General features: G+C 38.6%; 1 protein-coding gene across 2 annotated transcripts in view; it reads left to right on the top strand.

Annotated features, from left to right (window-relative positions):
- Positions 1–18,300, top strand: part of TRPC4AP (transient receptor potential cation channel subfamily C member 4 associated protein) — a 59,385-nt gene that overhangs the window by 21,575 nt on the left and 19,510 nt on the right. For both annotated transcript variants that reach the window (XM_087818769.1, XM_087818770.1), the window contains exons 5-8: positions 1,147–1,202; positions 3,277–3,405; positions 7,303–7,510; positions 14,860–15,045. In XM_087818769.1, the coding sequence (XP_087674895.1) occupies positions 1,147–1,202; positions 3,277–3,405; positions 7,303–7,510; positions 14,860–15,045 (579 nt within the window). The remainder of the gene's footprint in view (positions 1–1,146; positions 1,203–3,276; positions 3,406–7,302; positions 7,511–14,859; positions 15,046–18,300) is intronic.

The following is an 18,300-nucleotide window of genomic DNA, read 5'->3' on the forward strand; positions in this document are numbered from 1 at the left end:
AGTAGCATCTTGTAATTACTTGTTGGTGTATGTATTTATTCTCTCTTCTGCTAGATTTATAAGTAAATCTGCTCTAGAGTTGGTGCTGAATAAATATTTGATGAATGAGTGAATCTCAGTTCCCTTCAAAAATGAAAGGTCTAGAAACACTGAAACACACTGGTCTGGGTACTCCAACCTGCTTTGAAGTCGTAAAAGAAATAAACCAAAAAGCCCCAGTAGGTTGAGTGGTAGTGATGAGGGATACAGGACACCTGCATTGTCTCAAGATTATATCAGATAACCGGTCTGGTCAAGCTAGCTTGGCTGGACTGTCCATTGGGACCTCAGAAGGAGACCCAGCAGTTTTAGAGGTGGTAGCAGCATAAGAATAAGTGGAAACAGCTTTTGAAAATAAAACTAATGCCAAAAAAACCCACTTTATCTATGGTTCATGTTCAGTTTTATCACCTCCTAGTTTGGGTGTCATGAAAATTTAGTTTTCCTTTTTGTGCCACTCTCCTGTTGTTGTTCACAGAGAGTTAGCTCGTTCTTTATCAGACTTGATAGATCAGGCATTAAAAGCCATTTCCCTAACATAAATAGCCAGAAAAAAACAAAGAAAAAAACAGTGAGTCTGTTGTAAAAATGATATAATTGTTTGCTGCTAGTAGAACTTTCAATAGAAATTTATAGTAAGGCATTCATGTGCTTATACTTATGGTTCTAGTAGCTCAGCTTTTGGAAATGTATCTGGAGGAACACAAGCATAAAAAGGCTACTCATATATGTTAAGTTGGTTATTTTTTGTCTATTTAAATAGCAAAAAAACGAAAACAAAAACCTTGGATATATTCTGAGGAAGCTACAAAGGGAACATGGCTTATTTGAAATGATGATATCAGCACAGATTGAAATTATGAGCACTGTAGAGCTTAATGAAAATGACTCCTGTATCAAACCAAAAGCAGCCTATAAATTGATCTGTGAGTTCTAATGGGCACATGAAAATCTTTGGTAAATAAGAACTGGAGGGAGATATGCTTACAGGAGAATAATCATCTTGGAGGAGATTATGAGGAATCATTTTTATTTTCAAAAAATTTAATATAGTTTTACTATTTTTTCAATGAGAAAAATAACCAGTTATTCCCCTTTTGCTTTCAGTAAGTGATGAAATGTCCAAGGACTGTTTGAGTATCCTGTATAATACCTGTGTGTGTGTAAGTACCCCTGCCTTTGGGGCTACATTTATCTCCCCACCACATCTGCAATGCTTGAGAAGGGAAGATTCAAGTGAGGGTGGTAGACCTGAGAGCTATCTTCAGACATTGGAGGAATTGGGTTTATTTTATGTGTGTGTGAGAACCAGAACCAACAGGTAGAAATTAATGGGGAGGCAGAGTTTCATAGTGCAGTTAACCCTTAAACAACACAGGTTTGAACTGCACGGGTCCACCTGTGTATGACCCATGCAGTTCAAATCCACGTTGTTCAAGAGTCAACTGTGTTTTCAGTCCGCAGTTGGGAATTTGCGGTTGCAGAGGGCTGACTGTAGTTATATGTAGGGTTTCAACTGCATGTAATCCTTGCATTGTTTAAAGGTCAGCTGTAATTGTTAAGAGCCAGGGCTACTTTAGCAGGTACTGAACTCCTTTAACCCTGAAGGAGGTACCCAAGCAGAGACTGAACAATTACTTGTCAAAGGGATACAAGCCTTGGAAGAATGTGACCTCTAAGATACCTTTAACCTCATTATGCCTACTCCTTCATTTTTCTTGTTGGAAGACAAAACAGGAACCAAAAGCCCCACCGCGTATTGAGCAGGACACTGCTACAGTGACCACTGAGTGAGAAACTGGTGAATGAAGGAAGCAATTGCGTAGAAAGAAAAGCGCTCAGCACTCAGTGCTAGAACTTGGTTTGGAGTCTGGTCTTTGGCTTAGTGCTTATTAGTTCACTTCCCTGAGCTTTAGTTTCTTATTGGTAGAGTACAGTTAGTAATCATACTAACATCATAGGATTGCTGTGAGGACTAAATGAGATGACAGGTGTTAGCTTTATAAGACACAGTACCTGTCTTGTAGGAACTTCTGTGGTAAACTGTAAACAGTGAGTCCTAATATGTGGCAGAATGAAACAAGTGCTGTTGGAGGCATGAAACCTGTATACTATGAAAATGCAAAGGAACATTTTATTTTATTTTTTGCCTCATTCAAAAGATTTCAGGCATCTTGCAGGAGTGTGTAAAATCTACCAAAATCATAAATTTAGAAGTTAAGAATGAAAAGGGTAACATAAGGGTATAACATACATCTAAGAATTGGGCTAATATAAAAATGTAGACCATAAAATCATCTATTATGGATGGTGCACAAATTTGGGGTTAAGCTTCTTAGCAACCAATACAAATAGGGAGATGTGTTTTAACATTTACACAGCTCAGCATCTGTAACAGGGCTGTGCACTAGAAATACAGTGCTAGCCACTTAGGTTACTTTAAATTTCCTTGTAGCAACTTTTTTTAGAAAATAAGACAAAAGTAGGAATAAGTGAAGTTAATTTTAATAAGTTTAAAATTAAAATGAATATAAAGGCATTTACATTCTTGGGGGGGCGGGGTGGGTAGTCCTTACCTTTCAAAATCTAGTGTTTTTTACACCCAGCACATTTACGTGCAGACTAGCCACATTTCAAGTGCTTAATAACCACGTGAAGCTAGCGGCACAAATAGGCACAAACAGAGCTATAAGAAAAAAATGAACTAATTGTTCAGGAAATGCACAGTTATCCTTGCAGCTTAGGCCGCTAAGAAATTGTTCTTATATATATTTTAAAAAACATTGGCTTTTAGAGTTGAAAGTACCAGTACTTCAGGGACTGGGCAGAAAATAAGAAATGTTTGAAGTTGCCTGTTTTTGGAGCGGCGACTTGTGCAAATTGTGATAAACCTAGAGTAAGCATGTCCTGCCTGAAAGACATTTAAATTCAAAAATTTTAAAGTACTGCTTGTCAAATAAAACTTGTCCTACTGTATGCTAGCTTAGAGATTCTGATTTAGATACCAGGCAGATACTAGGTCACGAACCTATGAGGATCCTCGTGGAAAAATCCCTCCCTGGAAAAATGCATTTGCACACAGTGTTTTGTATATAGTTTTAAGGATATAAGACCTAAGCCAAGAATTTCAGATGTAATGTGGGATTGTGTTTCCATTGTCTGAAAGGGATATCTTGCTCTTTATATATTTTTTTGTACTTAAAACTTATTTTGTTCTTTTTCTCCTCCCTGTGATAGACGGAAGGAGTTACAAAGCGTTTGGCAGAAAAGAATGACTTTGTGATCTTCCTGTTTACACTGATGACGAGTAAGAAGACATTCTTACAAACAGCAACCCTCATTGAAGATATTTTGGGTGTTAAAAAGGTGAGCTATGTCCTCCAGCAGGTGGGTAACCAGGGGGAGGGTGTCTCAGATGATTGGATTCTGAAACCTGAATCAATGTACAGAGCTCTTTTAAAAGAAAAATTCTTCCATACTCCTAGTGTTAAATTATTTTTTTTATGTTACTTAAATATATTCAAGTAAAAACTAGGTTATACTTTTTATACTAATGGGTCTTGTATGACTATACAACCTAAACAGATATACAGATTGAAATCACAGTAATTATAAAACTCAAAAGTTCATGAATTTAATGTGATGGCTAATGTTACTTTGCCAAAGTCAAATTGCCCCATTCTCACTAATTATTGCAATGCAAGGTCTTTTTAGCATCCCTACTGCTATATGCTGTGTGACTTCATTCTCTTACCACTTTTCTATGTTTGAGCTGCTGTGAAACCTTCACTCATTAGGATATTTCCCTTGGTGATGTTTGCCTCTCACTTTCACTGATTAAGTTTACCCTTTTTTCCCCCCCATTAGTTGTCAACAGTTAACGTTAATTGACACCAACACAGGAGACCCAAGTAATGAGCACTGGAGTCCAGCCACTTGGTCATAAGATATACATTAAAATGATCCAGAATATGCTTTTAAAAAAAACACTATGATTGAAATGAAAACTCTTTTAAGTTAAAAAACTTATCATTGAGATATGACAGACCGCAAAAACATACCTATAGACCTCTATTCAAGAATCACTGTATTAGGTTTTTAGTGTTATGCTTGTTAGGACCTGAAGCTTACTTTCCCAGTCTTTGTCCCATACTTCCGTGTTGGTTGCAGGTTGGCAGATTTCTTTCTCTTACTACTAGTAGGGGATGCAGGAACAGCCTCTTAGAGTTGGCATCTCTGGCAAAAGCGCTCCCACATGCATTGTGTTGTGCCAGCTTTCATTTCTGTGTTTATGCTGCACTTTCCTCAGGTCCTGTTTGTTCTCTCCCAGGCAGAAGATGCATAAGTGGCCCATTGTCTGTAGGAACACTTTGGAAATGTGTACAGGTCCCAGACAGACCCTTTGTGCCCTTTGATAAAAAGGCTTTGTTATTTTTCCATTAACTGTGCTCCAGCCAGTGTGCGGAAAGGGGCTTCCAGGGTGGAAACTAGTCTTCCTGGCAGTATCAGCGTAGGAGTCTAGAATTGCTTTTTCTGTGTTGCCAAAAGATGTTGATGAGTTCTGCTAGGTGTTATGGGTATCTTGATGCAGTTTGCAAGGGAAACAGACATCATAAAGAAGGAACCCAAGCCACAAATTGGGAAAAGGTATTTTCAACCCATCCAACTGACAAAAGATTGGTAGTCAGAATTTATCAAGAATTCTTACAAATTGGTGAGAAAATGACAAATAGAAAAATGTTCAGTAGAAAAATGGTCAGTGATATGAACAAGCATTTCACAGAAGAGAAACCAGTGGTTCATAAATGTAAGAGAAAATGCTTAACCTCATTGATAATCAGGGAAATGCAAATCAAGACCACAGTAAGACAACAAATTTGGTTAGAATGTGTATCACTGGCAACACTTCTATACTGATGATACTTTTTATATCTGCATAATATCTTTACCTTTCTTCTGTTTTCTGCTTGAACATGCACCTACCCTGTAACCTAGTACCTAGGTATGCACTGCCCTGAGGGCCATGACATCAGTATTGTGGCCTGAGTCACTGATAACCTATGCCCAGGCACGCTTGTGGGAAAGCTCATTCCCAGAGCAGTGATTCTTAGAAAGGAAAACACTAAATTGAAGCCAAGAGGCTGTGAAATCACTTCACTGGGTCTGCCAGCTAAATAGAAAAGATCAAAGTGTATCATCTAAGGTTATTGTTTGAAAGTGTTTGTTTCATATTTATACACGTATCTATCTCTACATTCACATATGTATGTTTACTGGATTGTTGAAAATTTATTTCTTGTTCTTGAGCATTGTCAGAATGGTTTTTAAGGCACTGCCCCAGAAAAACTGCACATGTGCATCAAGAAGCACAGAACAAAAAACTGAGACCTATGGTCTGTCAACTGGAGAATGGGTAAATGTGCTCTGTTCACACAGTAGAACACAGGCATACCTCCAAGACACTGCGGGTTCAGCTCCAGACCACTGCAGTAAAGCGAGTATCACAGTAAAGTGAGTTGTAATCTTTTTGCTGGTGGAGGTTTTGCCTTCTATTTGTTAAAAATGCAACATCTGCCTGGCTGGGTGTGGCTCAGCAGTTGAGCATTGACCTAGGATCCAGGCGATAGGGGTTCGATTCCCAGTCAGGGCACATGCCCGGGTTGCGGGCTGCAGCCTGTCAATGACTCTCTCATCATTGATGTTTCTGTCTCTCTCCCTCTCCTTTCCTCTCTCTGAAATCAATAAAGATATATTTAAAAAAAAAAAAAATGCAACATCTGTGAAGTGCAGTAAAGCAAAGCGCAATAAAAGGAGATGTGCTTGTATTAGAAAGTGGTGGAAAGAAATGAACTGTTGCTAAAGGCAACAGCACAGCTGAATCATAGAAAGTAATGCTAGAAGTCAGTTGCATAAGACTGTATATTATATCATTTTTATAAAGCTCAAAAATAAGCAAACTTAAATCATGATAAAACTGTTTTTAAAGGCAAAGTGGTAATAAAATTCATGATGGAGGTGGTTACCTCTGGCAGAGAGGCACAGAGATGTGATAGACACACAGCTATTCACTTTCTTATTCTTCGTACCATATGTTGTAGGCATCAAATAAAAATTAGAATACATTCGGCCCTTGCATGACACAGGTTTGGACTGTGTCAGCCCATTTATACGCAGATTTTTAATTAAAAAATTTTTTTTCTTAAAATCTGAAAATGTTCTGTATTACATGAACTTTTCTCCTTTTGAAAAATCTTTATATTCCTCAGAGAATACCTGCTACTCTTCCTCCCACTAGTTTACTTCTGCTGGACTGGGTATTTCTCTGTCACAGAAAACACTATAACCAGGTAACAAAAAGCACTTTATAAAACTCAGTATTCATTCCTGATGAAAGCTAGGAATAGGAGGAAAATTCCTTAACTTGATACAGGGTATCTGTTAAAACTTACAGCAAACATTAAACTTAATGTTCAGCTTTGGAAATATTTCTGTTAAAGCCAAGAAAAGGGCAAGAATGCCTGTCACTTTCTCTAGATAACTGGTTACTTGTTCATATACAGAAGGAGACATCTATAGGAATGTTCATCACAACACTGTTCAGTAGTGAAAAATTGTAGTTCACCTAAACATATAGAAAGAATAAATTGTGGAGTAAAACAATGAAAGACACAGAAACTAGAGCTGCTTGTATCAGTGCAGTTAACTCTGTGTTGACTGAGAAGTAAGGTGGTGCATGACACCATTCACACTGCGTGCAGAACAGTACCGAATGTTTTTACGGAAACATAAGTACAGAAACGTGGGAATAATTACACAAAGTTCAAAATAATGGTTACCTCTGGGGAGAGGGGAATGCAACTGGGTGGGGAAACAGGGCCTTCAGCTGTATTTGAAATACACTATTTCTTAAAAAGAAAACACCTGTAGCAAGGATGGCAGTTTGTGATTCATAAAACTTGAGTGGTAGATATTTCTTTTTCTTTCTTTTTTTTAATAGGCAAAATGAGCCACATGAGCAAAGGTAGAAAACAAGAACAGTGGTGCTCAAAGGTTTAATCCTCAGACCTACGAGGTAGGTTAGTCCCATTTGACAAATGAGCAAAAGAGACTCAGATAGGTTCTAGAACTTAGGTTGCACAGCTGTAAATTGCAGGGCTGGGATTTAAGCCTACGTGGTTGCATTCTTAGGGGAATGCAAAAGAGGAGCACATCTAATCTTGAATGAACTGAGCACAGGGATTGTATTATTTGTGTTTTCTGTAGGAAATGATCCGACTAGATGAAGTCCCCAATCTGAGTTCCTTAGTATCCAATTTCGATCAGCAGCAGCTTGCTAATTTCTGCCGGATCCTGGCTGTCACCATCTCAGAGATGGATACAGGGAATGATGACAAGCACACACTTCTTGCCAAAAATGCTCAGCAGAAGAAGAGCTTGAGCTTGGGGCCTTCTGCAGCTGAGATCAACCAAGGTAAAGTCTCTAAACTCTCAGAATTTTAAGATTGTAGCTCTAAGGCACCTTCCTAACTCATCTAGCTCTTTCAGTATCTCTAGAGATTAATCCATGTAAGGGTTCCTGGGGTCTACTTAGAGTATGCAAAATTTGTGTGTATTTGTTCATTATTTGGGGGGCCAAGTCTGTAGCCTTCATCAGATTTTCGGATGGATCAGAACCTCAAAAAAGTTAAGAATCATTGTTTATCAGAGTCACAAATACCTGTACCTTTTGATCCACTAAGCCTCTCTGGATCTTTATCCTATAGATTATACACACATAGATTATACACACATACACACACACAAACACACACGTATGTATGATGTTATTAATTGCAACATTGTAATAACAAAAAGAGTAGAAATAATCTAAATGTTTATCAACAAGGGACTGCTTAATTTAAAGAATATTTACATAATGAAAAATTGTATAGTTTTTAAGAAAAAAGAATGAAGAAAATCTCCATACACTGATATAGAAAAATCTCCAAGGTATATTAATGGTAAAAAGGAAAATGCAGGGTTGTATGTATAATATGATATCTTTTGTATTAAGGCAGGGAGGAGGGACTAATACCATATGTATTTGTTTGCTCGTATACAGTATGCATACTGAAAGCATACACAAGAAACCTAAAGTGGCCACCTGTTAAGCTTGGGTGTATTATTTTATATATGTTGGGTTTTAGAACCATGTGAGTATATTAGTTATTAAATTTTTTAAAAGTACTATTCTAACTCATCTACCTCACCTATTGCTTTTTTGTAGCAAAATAACTCTGTTCTATTATCCTGACCTATGCAGATTTGAGGGAAATTGGGCATATATCTGTTTGGTCATAAGAGTATAGATGATTCATATTTGAACTAAAACATTTGTGTCTTAAAAGCTAGTTCTAGAAATACAATTGATTTAAAAAAAATCTCGTGTACCATAGGGTTAACCAAATAACCAAGTGGAATAATAAAAATTTATCATTAAAAGCAGCAGTAGGAAACTATGGCCATTCTACAGCAGCCCTCTGATGCTTTGAAAACAGTACTGTTTCTCAAAGCATCAGAGTGGATGTATGCCTTCCACTCAAAGCATCCAGTGACTGGATGTGTGCCTTCCCAGGCCTATCTGCAGAATTGCTAAGTGCTATCCAGCAGCTTTCCTTCTAAATACTGAATATGAGGAGTCTTCATTAATGTTCTGATTTTAGTTATGAACACCAGATGGTCATAACTGTACTTGTAGGTTATTAAGGAATTTAATTTTACACATTTTTAGTCATGTAGAAACAGAAGTGTTAATTCTTTGGACCCCAGGTTAGTGGTTCTCCCTTTGGCTTGTTTTTCTCTCCTGAGTCCATAGCCTTCTTTGGCCTTGTGTAGGCTTTTCTTTCTCCCTCCTCTTATGACTTTTGAGGAGTACTCAGGTTAGTAAATCATAAAATATACATTCTTAAGATCATGTGCATTTTATTATAACTAAATTATACCTCACAGCTGATTTAAATGTACACATACATATGCACTGACAAAAGCTCACATTTCTTAATCTCCTGCTATGTGGCGGACATTGAGCTGGAAGAACATTTGCCTAGAAGTGATTTTATGTAATCCTCCAAGCAGCCCTAGATAATAGAGATTAGTATCTCCATTGCACAGCTTAGGAAACGGAGGGTCATAAAGGTACCGTATTGGATACCTGTGCTGATGCACTAAGTCACTGTCAACTTTTAGTTTCCCATTTAAGGAATCTATTTTGTTCTGTTAGTATTGATTACCTTCACGTACTGCTTCTGAGCTGACTTAAGTAAAACCAGCATTACCCATTATCCTTGGGGAATAAGGCTTTCTAGTCAGTTGGGTTTTTAATTAACTGAGTTTTAACCCCAAGTCAGTTTTCTTTGATTTGGGGGATTAAAAAAGAAAGTCTTTATGAAATGTCTAGGCTCACTTTCATACCTGTGTGGCTAACACATGATACAATCTCCATGTGATGTCTGCTTGTATCTTTTGGAATAAAGCTTTATTAAATGTTGTATTTTAGCACATGATGTTGTACAGGGTCTAGGCCCTCCCAGCTCTCTGACCGTAGTTCCCATCTCTCCACTCCCCCATCCCACACACATTTTTCTCCAGTCAGATGCACTGGGAGGGCCAAGGTGCACATAATTAAATCATGAGTAGATGAGAAAGATCTTAGTCCTTAGTGTTGTCATTCTTTAATTGAATTCCAATAATGAATACTTTTAAATAGAGGTATGTGTAGTAGTCAGCTCTGACTGCCATAACAAGGAACCATAGATTGGGTGACTTAAATAAAAGAAATTAATTTTCTCACAGTTCTGGAGGCTAGAGATCCAAGATCAAGGTGCTATCGGTGTTGGTTTCTGGTGAGGCCTCTCTTCCTGGCTTGTAGCCAGCCACCTTCTCAGTGTGTCCTCATGGCCTCTCCTCTGTGCGTGCACAGAAAGAGAGAGCTCTGGCCCGGCTGGGCGTGGCTCAGCGGTTGAGTGTCGACCTAGGATCCAGGCGATTGGGATTCGATTCCCGGTCAGGGTACATGCCCAGGTTGTGGGCTGCAGCCGATCAATGACTCTCTCATCATTGGTGTTTCTATCCCTCTCTCTCCCTCTACTTTCCTCTCGCTGAAATCAATAAAGATATATTAAAAAAAAAAAAGGGGAGAGCTCTGGTGTCTCCTCCTTTTGTATAAGGACACTGGTCCTATTGGATTAGTGCCCCACTCAAATGACCTTATTTAATTACCTCCCTAAAGACCCTGTCTCCAAGTACAGTCATATTGTAGATCAGGGCTTTCAACATATGAATTTGGAAAGGGAACAGAGGGAGACACACAATTCAGTCCTTAGTGGTTTAGAAAACTGAAGCATGCGGTATGCTGCCAAAACGTATGGGGATTTTTTGTTTGTTTTTTGTTGTCGGTGTTTTTTGGTGTCTTTTTTTTTTTTAATTTCTTCAGTATACTGTAACTCTGCGCTAGTTTTCTTGCTCAGTGAATAATGCTTTATCTGATCTTCCTGGAGTTCAGATAATTAAAATGTTAGAGCCCTTTGGGGGATTCTCAGAACTACTAGTTGTCCCTTCTCTCGATTCAGATGGGAACAAATGCTCTATCTGGGGGGGGGACCATTCAAGATTTTAGAGATATAGTTGAAGCCACAGGGCCAGATAATTACCAGTTTATAGGTGACACTGAGCTGAGAGAGGCTGATTTTTATGCAATACATAAGCTAGGATGGAATTCAGAATCACCTTGGAGAGCTGAACAGCAGAGCCTACCCTGTGAGAGGAAAATTTACAGTAGTATTTGGGAAATACTGGTGTTTTAACAAACAAGAAGAGAGAGGAAGTCTGCTTTTGCAGAAGTTCTCGGAAGTAGTGGGTGTTTTAGTTGTCAGCCAGTTTAACATGAACTAACGTGTGTTAGAGCTACTGATAAGGCTGTGAGAATTACAAAGACTGTACAGTGCTGGATGCCAGTCTCCTGAGACAGTACATAAGCTGCTGAGTAAAATTGGGCCAGTGATTTTTTGGGGGGAGGGAAGGGGAGTGCATCACTTTCTTTAGCTTTTCAAGAGATGAGTGACTCATTAAAAGCTGAGGAATCTGTGGTGGGAGTCAGAGTCTCAGAACCCTGAACACTGGGCAGGTCACACCTGAAGGGCTATGCTGTGTTCAGTGTGCACGGTGTAAAGACTAGGTCTTAGGAACTGTCTTGTGAGGAATAACTAAAGAAACTGGGGAAAAGAGGCGTGAGAGTAAAAATCTAGGTTTGTGAAGATTTTCATGTAGAATCCAATTTCATTTATTTTTGGGAAGAAGTAATATATATCTAAGGTTTAAAAAAATTCATAAGGTACAAAAGGAACAGCAGGTATACAGTAGAAAGTTTATTCTCCTCCCCATGGTAACCTGTTCTCATTTTTCATGTGCCCCTCAGAAATATTGCCCAATCATGGGGTGGAGGAGGGGAAGAAAGAGGTTGACTCCTCCCGGTTTGTTTAGATGGTAAGGTAAAATAGGCATCATTCTGCCCCTGGCTTTACCTTACAAAGCATTCCATTCCAGTACATTTGGAATGATCTGATTCCTTTTTACAGCTATATAGTATTCTTTTATAGTTGCATACTGTAATTTATCTAGTCCCCTATTGATGGAAATTTAGTTTGTTTCAGGTCTTTGCTCCTACAAATAACATTGTGTATAGATTATGAGGCACAAGATATTTGCTTTTTGAACTTTGATAGCTATTGACAAATTATACTTCCAAGGAAATAACTGGTTCATCTTCCCACTCTGTATACCCTTCCCAGCACAAGGTTTTTTTAACACATTGTTTGCGGGTAGTTTTTATCGCGCGCTCTACTTCCAGTCAACGTAAAACGTATAATAAATACATTTCCCGCATACAATGTGTTAACTTCTTGGTATTTGTCAAACTGATAAGTAAAAATTGTTATTTCAAAAAAAACAAAATAGCTGTCTCAGCGTACTTTTTATTGAGATTAAAGTGACATAAAATTAACCATTTAAAGTGAACCATTTAAAGTGAACAATTCAGCGGCATTTAGTACATTTACAACTTTTGCATGTAATGTCCATTTACATTTGGCCATTTAGTTCCCCAAGCAGCTTCATCACTCAAAAAAGAAACCCCATACACATTAAGCAATTATTCCTCAACTCCCAACCACTTGCTTTCTGTCTGTGGATTTACCTATTCTGGATATTTGATATCAGTGGAGTCATACATCATACAATATGTGACCTTTTTATTATGTATCATGCTTTCACTTAGCATGATGTCTTTCACTGTAGCATATCACCGTTTCATTCCTTTTTATGGCTGAATAATATTTGTTGTATGTATATAGCACAATTTGTTTATCCATTTGTTGGATGGGCATTTGGTTGTTTCCACCTTTTGGCTGTTGTGAATAGTGCTGCTGTGAATATATGTGTACCTGTGTTTGTTTCTTTTGGGTAGATACTTAGTGGAATTGCTGGATCATGTGATAATTCTGTGTTTAACTTTTCAAGGAAAAGTTAATTTGTAGGGGTTTTTTGTTATTGTTAATGCTCACTTGAGAATATTTTTTTCATTCCATTGATTTTTAGCAAGAGTAGGTGAAAGGGAGGAGGGAGGATAAGAGAGAGAAAGAGAGAGAAACACTGATGGGAGAGAGACACATCGATTGGTCACCCCCCTTAACCCCATGCACATACCCAACCTGGGCCAGGGATCGAACCTGCAACCTAGGTATGCACCCTTGACCAGGAATCAAACCTGTGACCCTTCTGCAAGCCAACCCTCTAACCACTGAGCCACACCAGCCAGGGCATATTTGTAGTTTTAATTCACTTCTTTTTTGAATGAGGTCAAGTATTATTTTATAGTCATTCAGTAATGTATAAAGGATGGATAGAGGGCTAAGATTATTGCCTAGCTCTGTGCTGGGACTGAATTTATATGACTTTATATAATCCTCCTAACTAATTACTTTTATTTTTTTTTAGAATTTTCTTTAATGTAGTATTCTTTTGAATTTTACTTTAAACTTTTTCATTATGGGGAACTTCCCACATATAAAAGTAGAGACATAGCCCAGCCGGGCATGGCTCAGCGGTTGAGCATTGACCTAGGATCCAGGAGATCGAGGTTCGATTCCCGGTCAGGGTACATGCCCGGGTTGCGGGCTCAAGGCAGCTCATCAATGACTCTCTCATCATTGATGTTTCTATCTCTCTCTCTCTCCCTCTCCTTTCCTCTCTCTGAAATCAATAAAGATATACTTTTAAAAAAATAAATTAAAAAATAAAAAAATAAAAATAAATAAAAGTAGAGACATATATATGACACATGAATAGTATAACAATCCTTATTTACCCATCACCTAGCTTTAGCAGTTGTCAGCTGGTAGCCTCCCTTTCTCTCTATCCCATTCACTCCTCCCTTCATCACTTTGGGTTTATTGAAGCAAATCCCAGACATTATAAAATTTCGCCTGTATGTATTTCAGTGTTTCTACAAGATAATGACTCTCTTTAAACGTAACTCCAATACCATATTATACCCTCCCAAATGAATAGTAACATCTTGATTTTTTTTAAAATAAAAATATAAATAGTAATATCTTGACATGAAATATCTAGGTATTTATTAATTTTGAATTAGATGACACATTTGCATGGTTCAAAAAAATCTACAGATTCAAAAAAGTGTTTCCCTCCCACTCTATTCCCATTGGCCTAATTCTCTTTCAGCAGCGGCTGTTTTCTACCCTCCTTGGAAGATTTACTGCACACACAAGCACATATGTACAGGTGTTAGCCTTATTTTAAAGGTTGATGTCAAGATTTGAACCCAGATCTCCTTGATTTGAAAGTTAATTATGTTCTCTTATGCTGATCAGAATTTCCAGCTTATTCATTATTCTGAGTAAAATGGGATTGGCAGAAATATGAGTTGATAATTATTCAATTATAGGAGTTGTGCAATTACTCAGTTTCTAAATTTACCAAAAATAAAAAAAAGGCTTGTTTTTTTTCTTCCTGCCAGTGCTTGTTTGTTACAGAAAAATCAAATTATAGATAAGTAGTTTTAAAAGAAGCATTTATATTATCTTGTACTCAGAAGCGGTTACAGTAAATACCTTAGTACATATCTTTTCATTCTTTATGTGTATATTATGTATATAATTTAAAGAAGCAAAGTTTTAAATTTTTTAAGAAAACGGGCCTAAGCCAATAATGTTTAGGTAGCATTTAAGCATCTTTTTGTAAGTAAATCTAAACAGCTTTTGGAGTCACTATAGAGAGGTATGTGTCGTTGTTCTTAGTGCCTGTGTCGTAGTCTGTGTATGGATATGCCATATTTAATCAGTGTGCTGTTAATGAACATGTAGTTATTTCCACCTTTTTGTTGTTATATAAGCCACACGAGTGAACATCTATATACAGCTATCTTTGTATATATAACTGGTTATTTCCTTATGGTAAATTTCCAGAAATGGACCTCATGGCTCAGAGACACACAGATTTAAGGCATAAATTATTCTAATTTATATTCCCACCAGTAGGAATAAGAGAGCCTTTTTCCCTGCACCTGCTAAAATCGATGTGTTTCTATAGCTTTATTACTATTTTACCTTTGTTTGGCCTTTCATTTTAAAGGGAAGCTGTGGCTGACTAGCTTCTGTCAGGTTAGAAATCATTCCTGTCATGCAGGTGAGGAGCAGGTTGTTTGTTGAGGGCTTTAGAGCTGGTCTCTGTTTTGAAAATTCCTTCTTTTGTCCTTTCCTTTGGCAGCGGCCCTGCTTAGCATCCCTGGCTTTGTTGAGCGGCTTTGCAAGCTGGCAACTCGAAAGGTGTCAGAATCAACGGGCACGGCCAGCTTCCTTCAGGAGTTGGAGGAGTGGTACACATGGCTGGACAACGCCTTGGTGCTAGATGCCCTGATGCGAGTGGCTAATGAGGAATCGGAGCACAGTCAAGGTACTTGTGGTGGGTCTCCTGAGAGGTGGGGCGCCTTCCTGTAGATTCCTGGAGTCATTCTTGACCTCTTTTCTGGGAAGGATAAGTTTAAATTTGCTCAAAGTGGAATTTTTCCTCAGGGAATCCTAGATCATGATTGTTAAGATTCTTTTGATAGCTAGTGACAGAAACCTCTTTGAACTCCCTCTATGGGAACAGTCTGATTGGAGGGAGTCATGTTTGTTGCACAATCAGAGAGACTGTCTGGAGCCATTAGCCAGAGCATCCTTAGGAACCCAGAAAGTTCTTGCTGTCTCCTCTTTAGCCCTCTCTTTCCTCTCTTCTGAGGAGTAGACTGCCTAGTAAGTGGGTAGGATCCTCGTCTCAGCTCCAACTACCTGGTAAAGGAGTGGCCCATCTTGGGTCATTTGCCCAACCCTGAAGCATTTGACTCTGGCCAGTTGGATGGGGTCAGACGGTACAAACCCAGGAATTCTCACTGTAATCATGCAGATAAAATTGAACGGAGGAAATTGTGGGATGGCAGTGTGCAGAGCTCTGTGGACCTGCTTCTGCAGGAAAACTAAACAAAACATAAAAAACAATGACAAAACCATCCATGTAAAGTCTCTAAAAATTGTTCTACAAGCATACAGCAAATGAAACATTTCTTCAAGAAAATCTACTAAAACTCAGGAAGAACAGTGATCGAGTCTGTGACAGTAGAAATTATGATCCATGGAGTTCCACTCTGGGCAAGCGTGGCAGAAAAGTCAGGCTCCCGCAGTCACAAAAAGGAATTTGTTATCATTCGGAGGGACAGGGTACCAGCTTTAGAACCCCCTCCAACTCCATTTGAAGAGGCTAAGTTCTTGATTGCGTGTGGCCATGGGGTCAGGGACTCCTTTCTTACTCGCTTTTTTGAGATTGACATAACGTTGAAAGTTTAAAGTGTACAATTTGTCGATCCTCACTCAAGGATATTTTTTTCCATTGACTTTTAGAGAGAGTGGAAGGGAGGGAGGGACAAGGGGGGGAGAGAGAGAGAGAGAGAGAGAGAAACATTGATGTGAGACACAGACATCTATTGGTTGCCTCCCACACACAGCCCACCCGGGGCCAGGGATCCAACCTGCAACCCAGGTAGCTCCGTGCCCTTGTCTGGGAATTGAACCCACAGTCCTTCGGTGCCAGGGGCCAACACTAACCACTGAGTCACACGGGCCAGGGAAATATATATTTATATATTTTTAAATGATTTCCACTACAGCTGTAGCTGTCATCTCCATCCCATCACATAATTACCATTTCTTTCTTGTGCTGAGAATATTTAAGATTTACTATCTTAACAACATTCAGTAAGTATATGATCCAGTATTATTAACTGTAATCATCATGGATCCCCAGAACTTGTTAATCTTATAACTGGAAGATTGTACCCTTTGAACAGTATCTCCCCATTTCCCAACCCCTGGTAACCACCACTCTACTGCGTTTCTCTGAGTTTGGGTTTCTTAGATTCTACATATAAATATCATATGGTCAGTATATATCTTTTTCTGTCTGACTTATTTCACTTAGCATAATGCCAAGGGCTCCTTTCCTCTACGTACCTCCATACTACACATAATATGGAAGCTCTACTCTAGTCCAGGCCTGGCAGGCCAAGAATTCTTTGGTTCTTATCTCCCTTTACTCAGCTCAGTAGGACAGAGGTTCCACACAGGGAGACTAGAAAGTACTGGCTCCCCTTGGAGTAGTGACACCAAGACTTTGCCAGGAACAGGGGGAAGTAATAGGTAAGAACAGAATGTGAGGAAGTTTGAGTCTAAGGGCATTCTTAAAAACAATGTAGATTTTGGTGTTAAGCAAATTAAATGGGGCTGTTAGCTCTTTTTGATAACAAAAAGCCAAACCATATGCCAGCTAGTTTACCAGAGAGAATTGGGAAGAGACAGCTAAGAAGAGCTCTTCTGAGGTCAAAACAGACCTCATTCTCAAACACTACCCCTGATTTAATTGAATTAGACTCTGGAGTAGTTTATGCCTCAAGGCCTTGTCAAAAACTGTAAAGCATTCAGCCAGCAATTCGGGGAGCCTGACAGCTGAGTTGCATACCAGGTGAGGCAGAAAGCTTAACAGATCAGAAAAAGAGCCAGTTAAAGAGAGTCCTGCTAAAATACTGTTATCCAGGGAGACTGTGCACATGCCCAAGGCTACACTCTCTGAGTTCCAGTCCTTGGAGTAGACCTCACTGAAGTAGGCTAGCCATGTCACTAAACAAATAAGAAACAGCAAGCCCTGAGGGAAGAAGGGGAATCACTATCCACAGTTGATACAGTATTTACCTACAGTGTCTAGTTCTTAACAAAAATTAAGGGACATGCAAAGAAACAGGAAAGTATGACCCATACACAGGAGAAAACCGTTATCAGAAAGGGTCTGTCAGAGAGCCCACATGCCACTTAATGCAAAAGAAAGCATTAAAGGATAAATAAAGGAATTAAGATTGTCACATTGAATTTTTTAAAAGATCCAATTCAATACGGCCTACAGGAGACATACTTTCTATTCAAAGATAGAAAGAGGTTGAAAGTATAGAAAAAGATGTATTATGCAAAGAGCAATCATAAGAATTTGGGGTAGCTGTACTGAATGAAAGAGACCTTAAAAATGTTATCAAAGCTAAAAAGGGACATTTTATAGTAATAAAAGGGTAAATCTGTTGAGAAGATATAACTGTTATAAACATATATGCATCTAGCAAAAGAGCCAAGATAAATAAAGCAAAAATGAACAGATTTAAAGAGAAATAGACAATTCAGTAATGATAGTTGGAGACCTTAGCATCCCATTTTCAATAATGGATAGAACAACTATACAGAAGATCAAGGAAACAGAAGACTTGAACAACACTGTAAGCCAACCAGACCTGATGGGCACATATAGAACTCTGCATCCGACAGCTGTAAAGTAGCTCTATTGGTGCCTCACAGTCATCCTTCATTCAGCAGCTGGTCTTCTTCCACAGCTGTGATTTTATATTAGTGACATAATATGGCTGGAAAAAATGGTTCCAGTCTGTAGGGTGGAGTAAGTTAGATTCTTGTATCATGATATCAACATGCAGAAGTCACCATGCCTTTTACATGCACCTTACCTGTATATATCTGATCACTGCTGTCTGTACCATGCGCTTTTCTGGATTTTGTAAAAGGCTTCTAGGGCAACAAGTCCAATAGGAGCTCTGAAGGACCTTAGCAATTATTGACTTGC

The sequence above is a fragment of the Miniopterus natalensis genome, chromosome 7 (genome assembly GCF_054644295.1).
Source record: "Miniopterus natalensis isolate mMinNat1 chromosome 7, mMinNat1.hap1, whole genome shotgun sequence".
NCBI lineage: Eukaryota > Metazoa > Chordata > Mammalia > Chiroptera > Miniopteridae > Miniopterus > Miniopterus natalensis.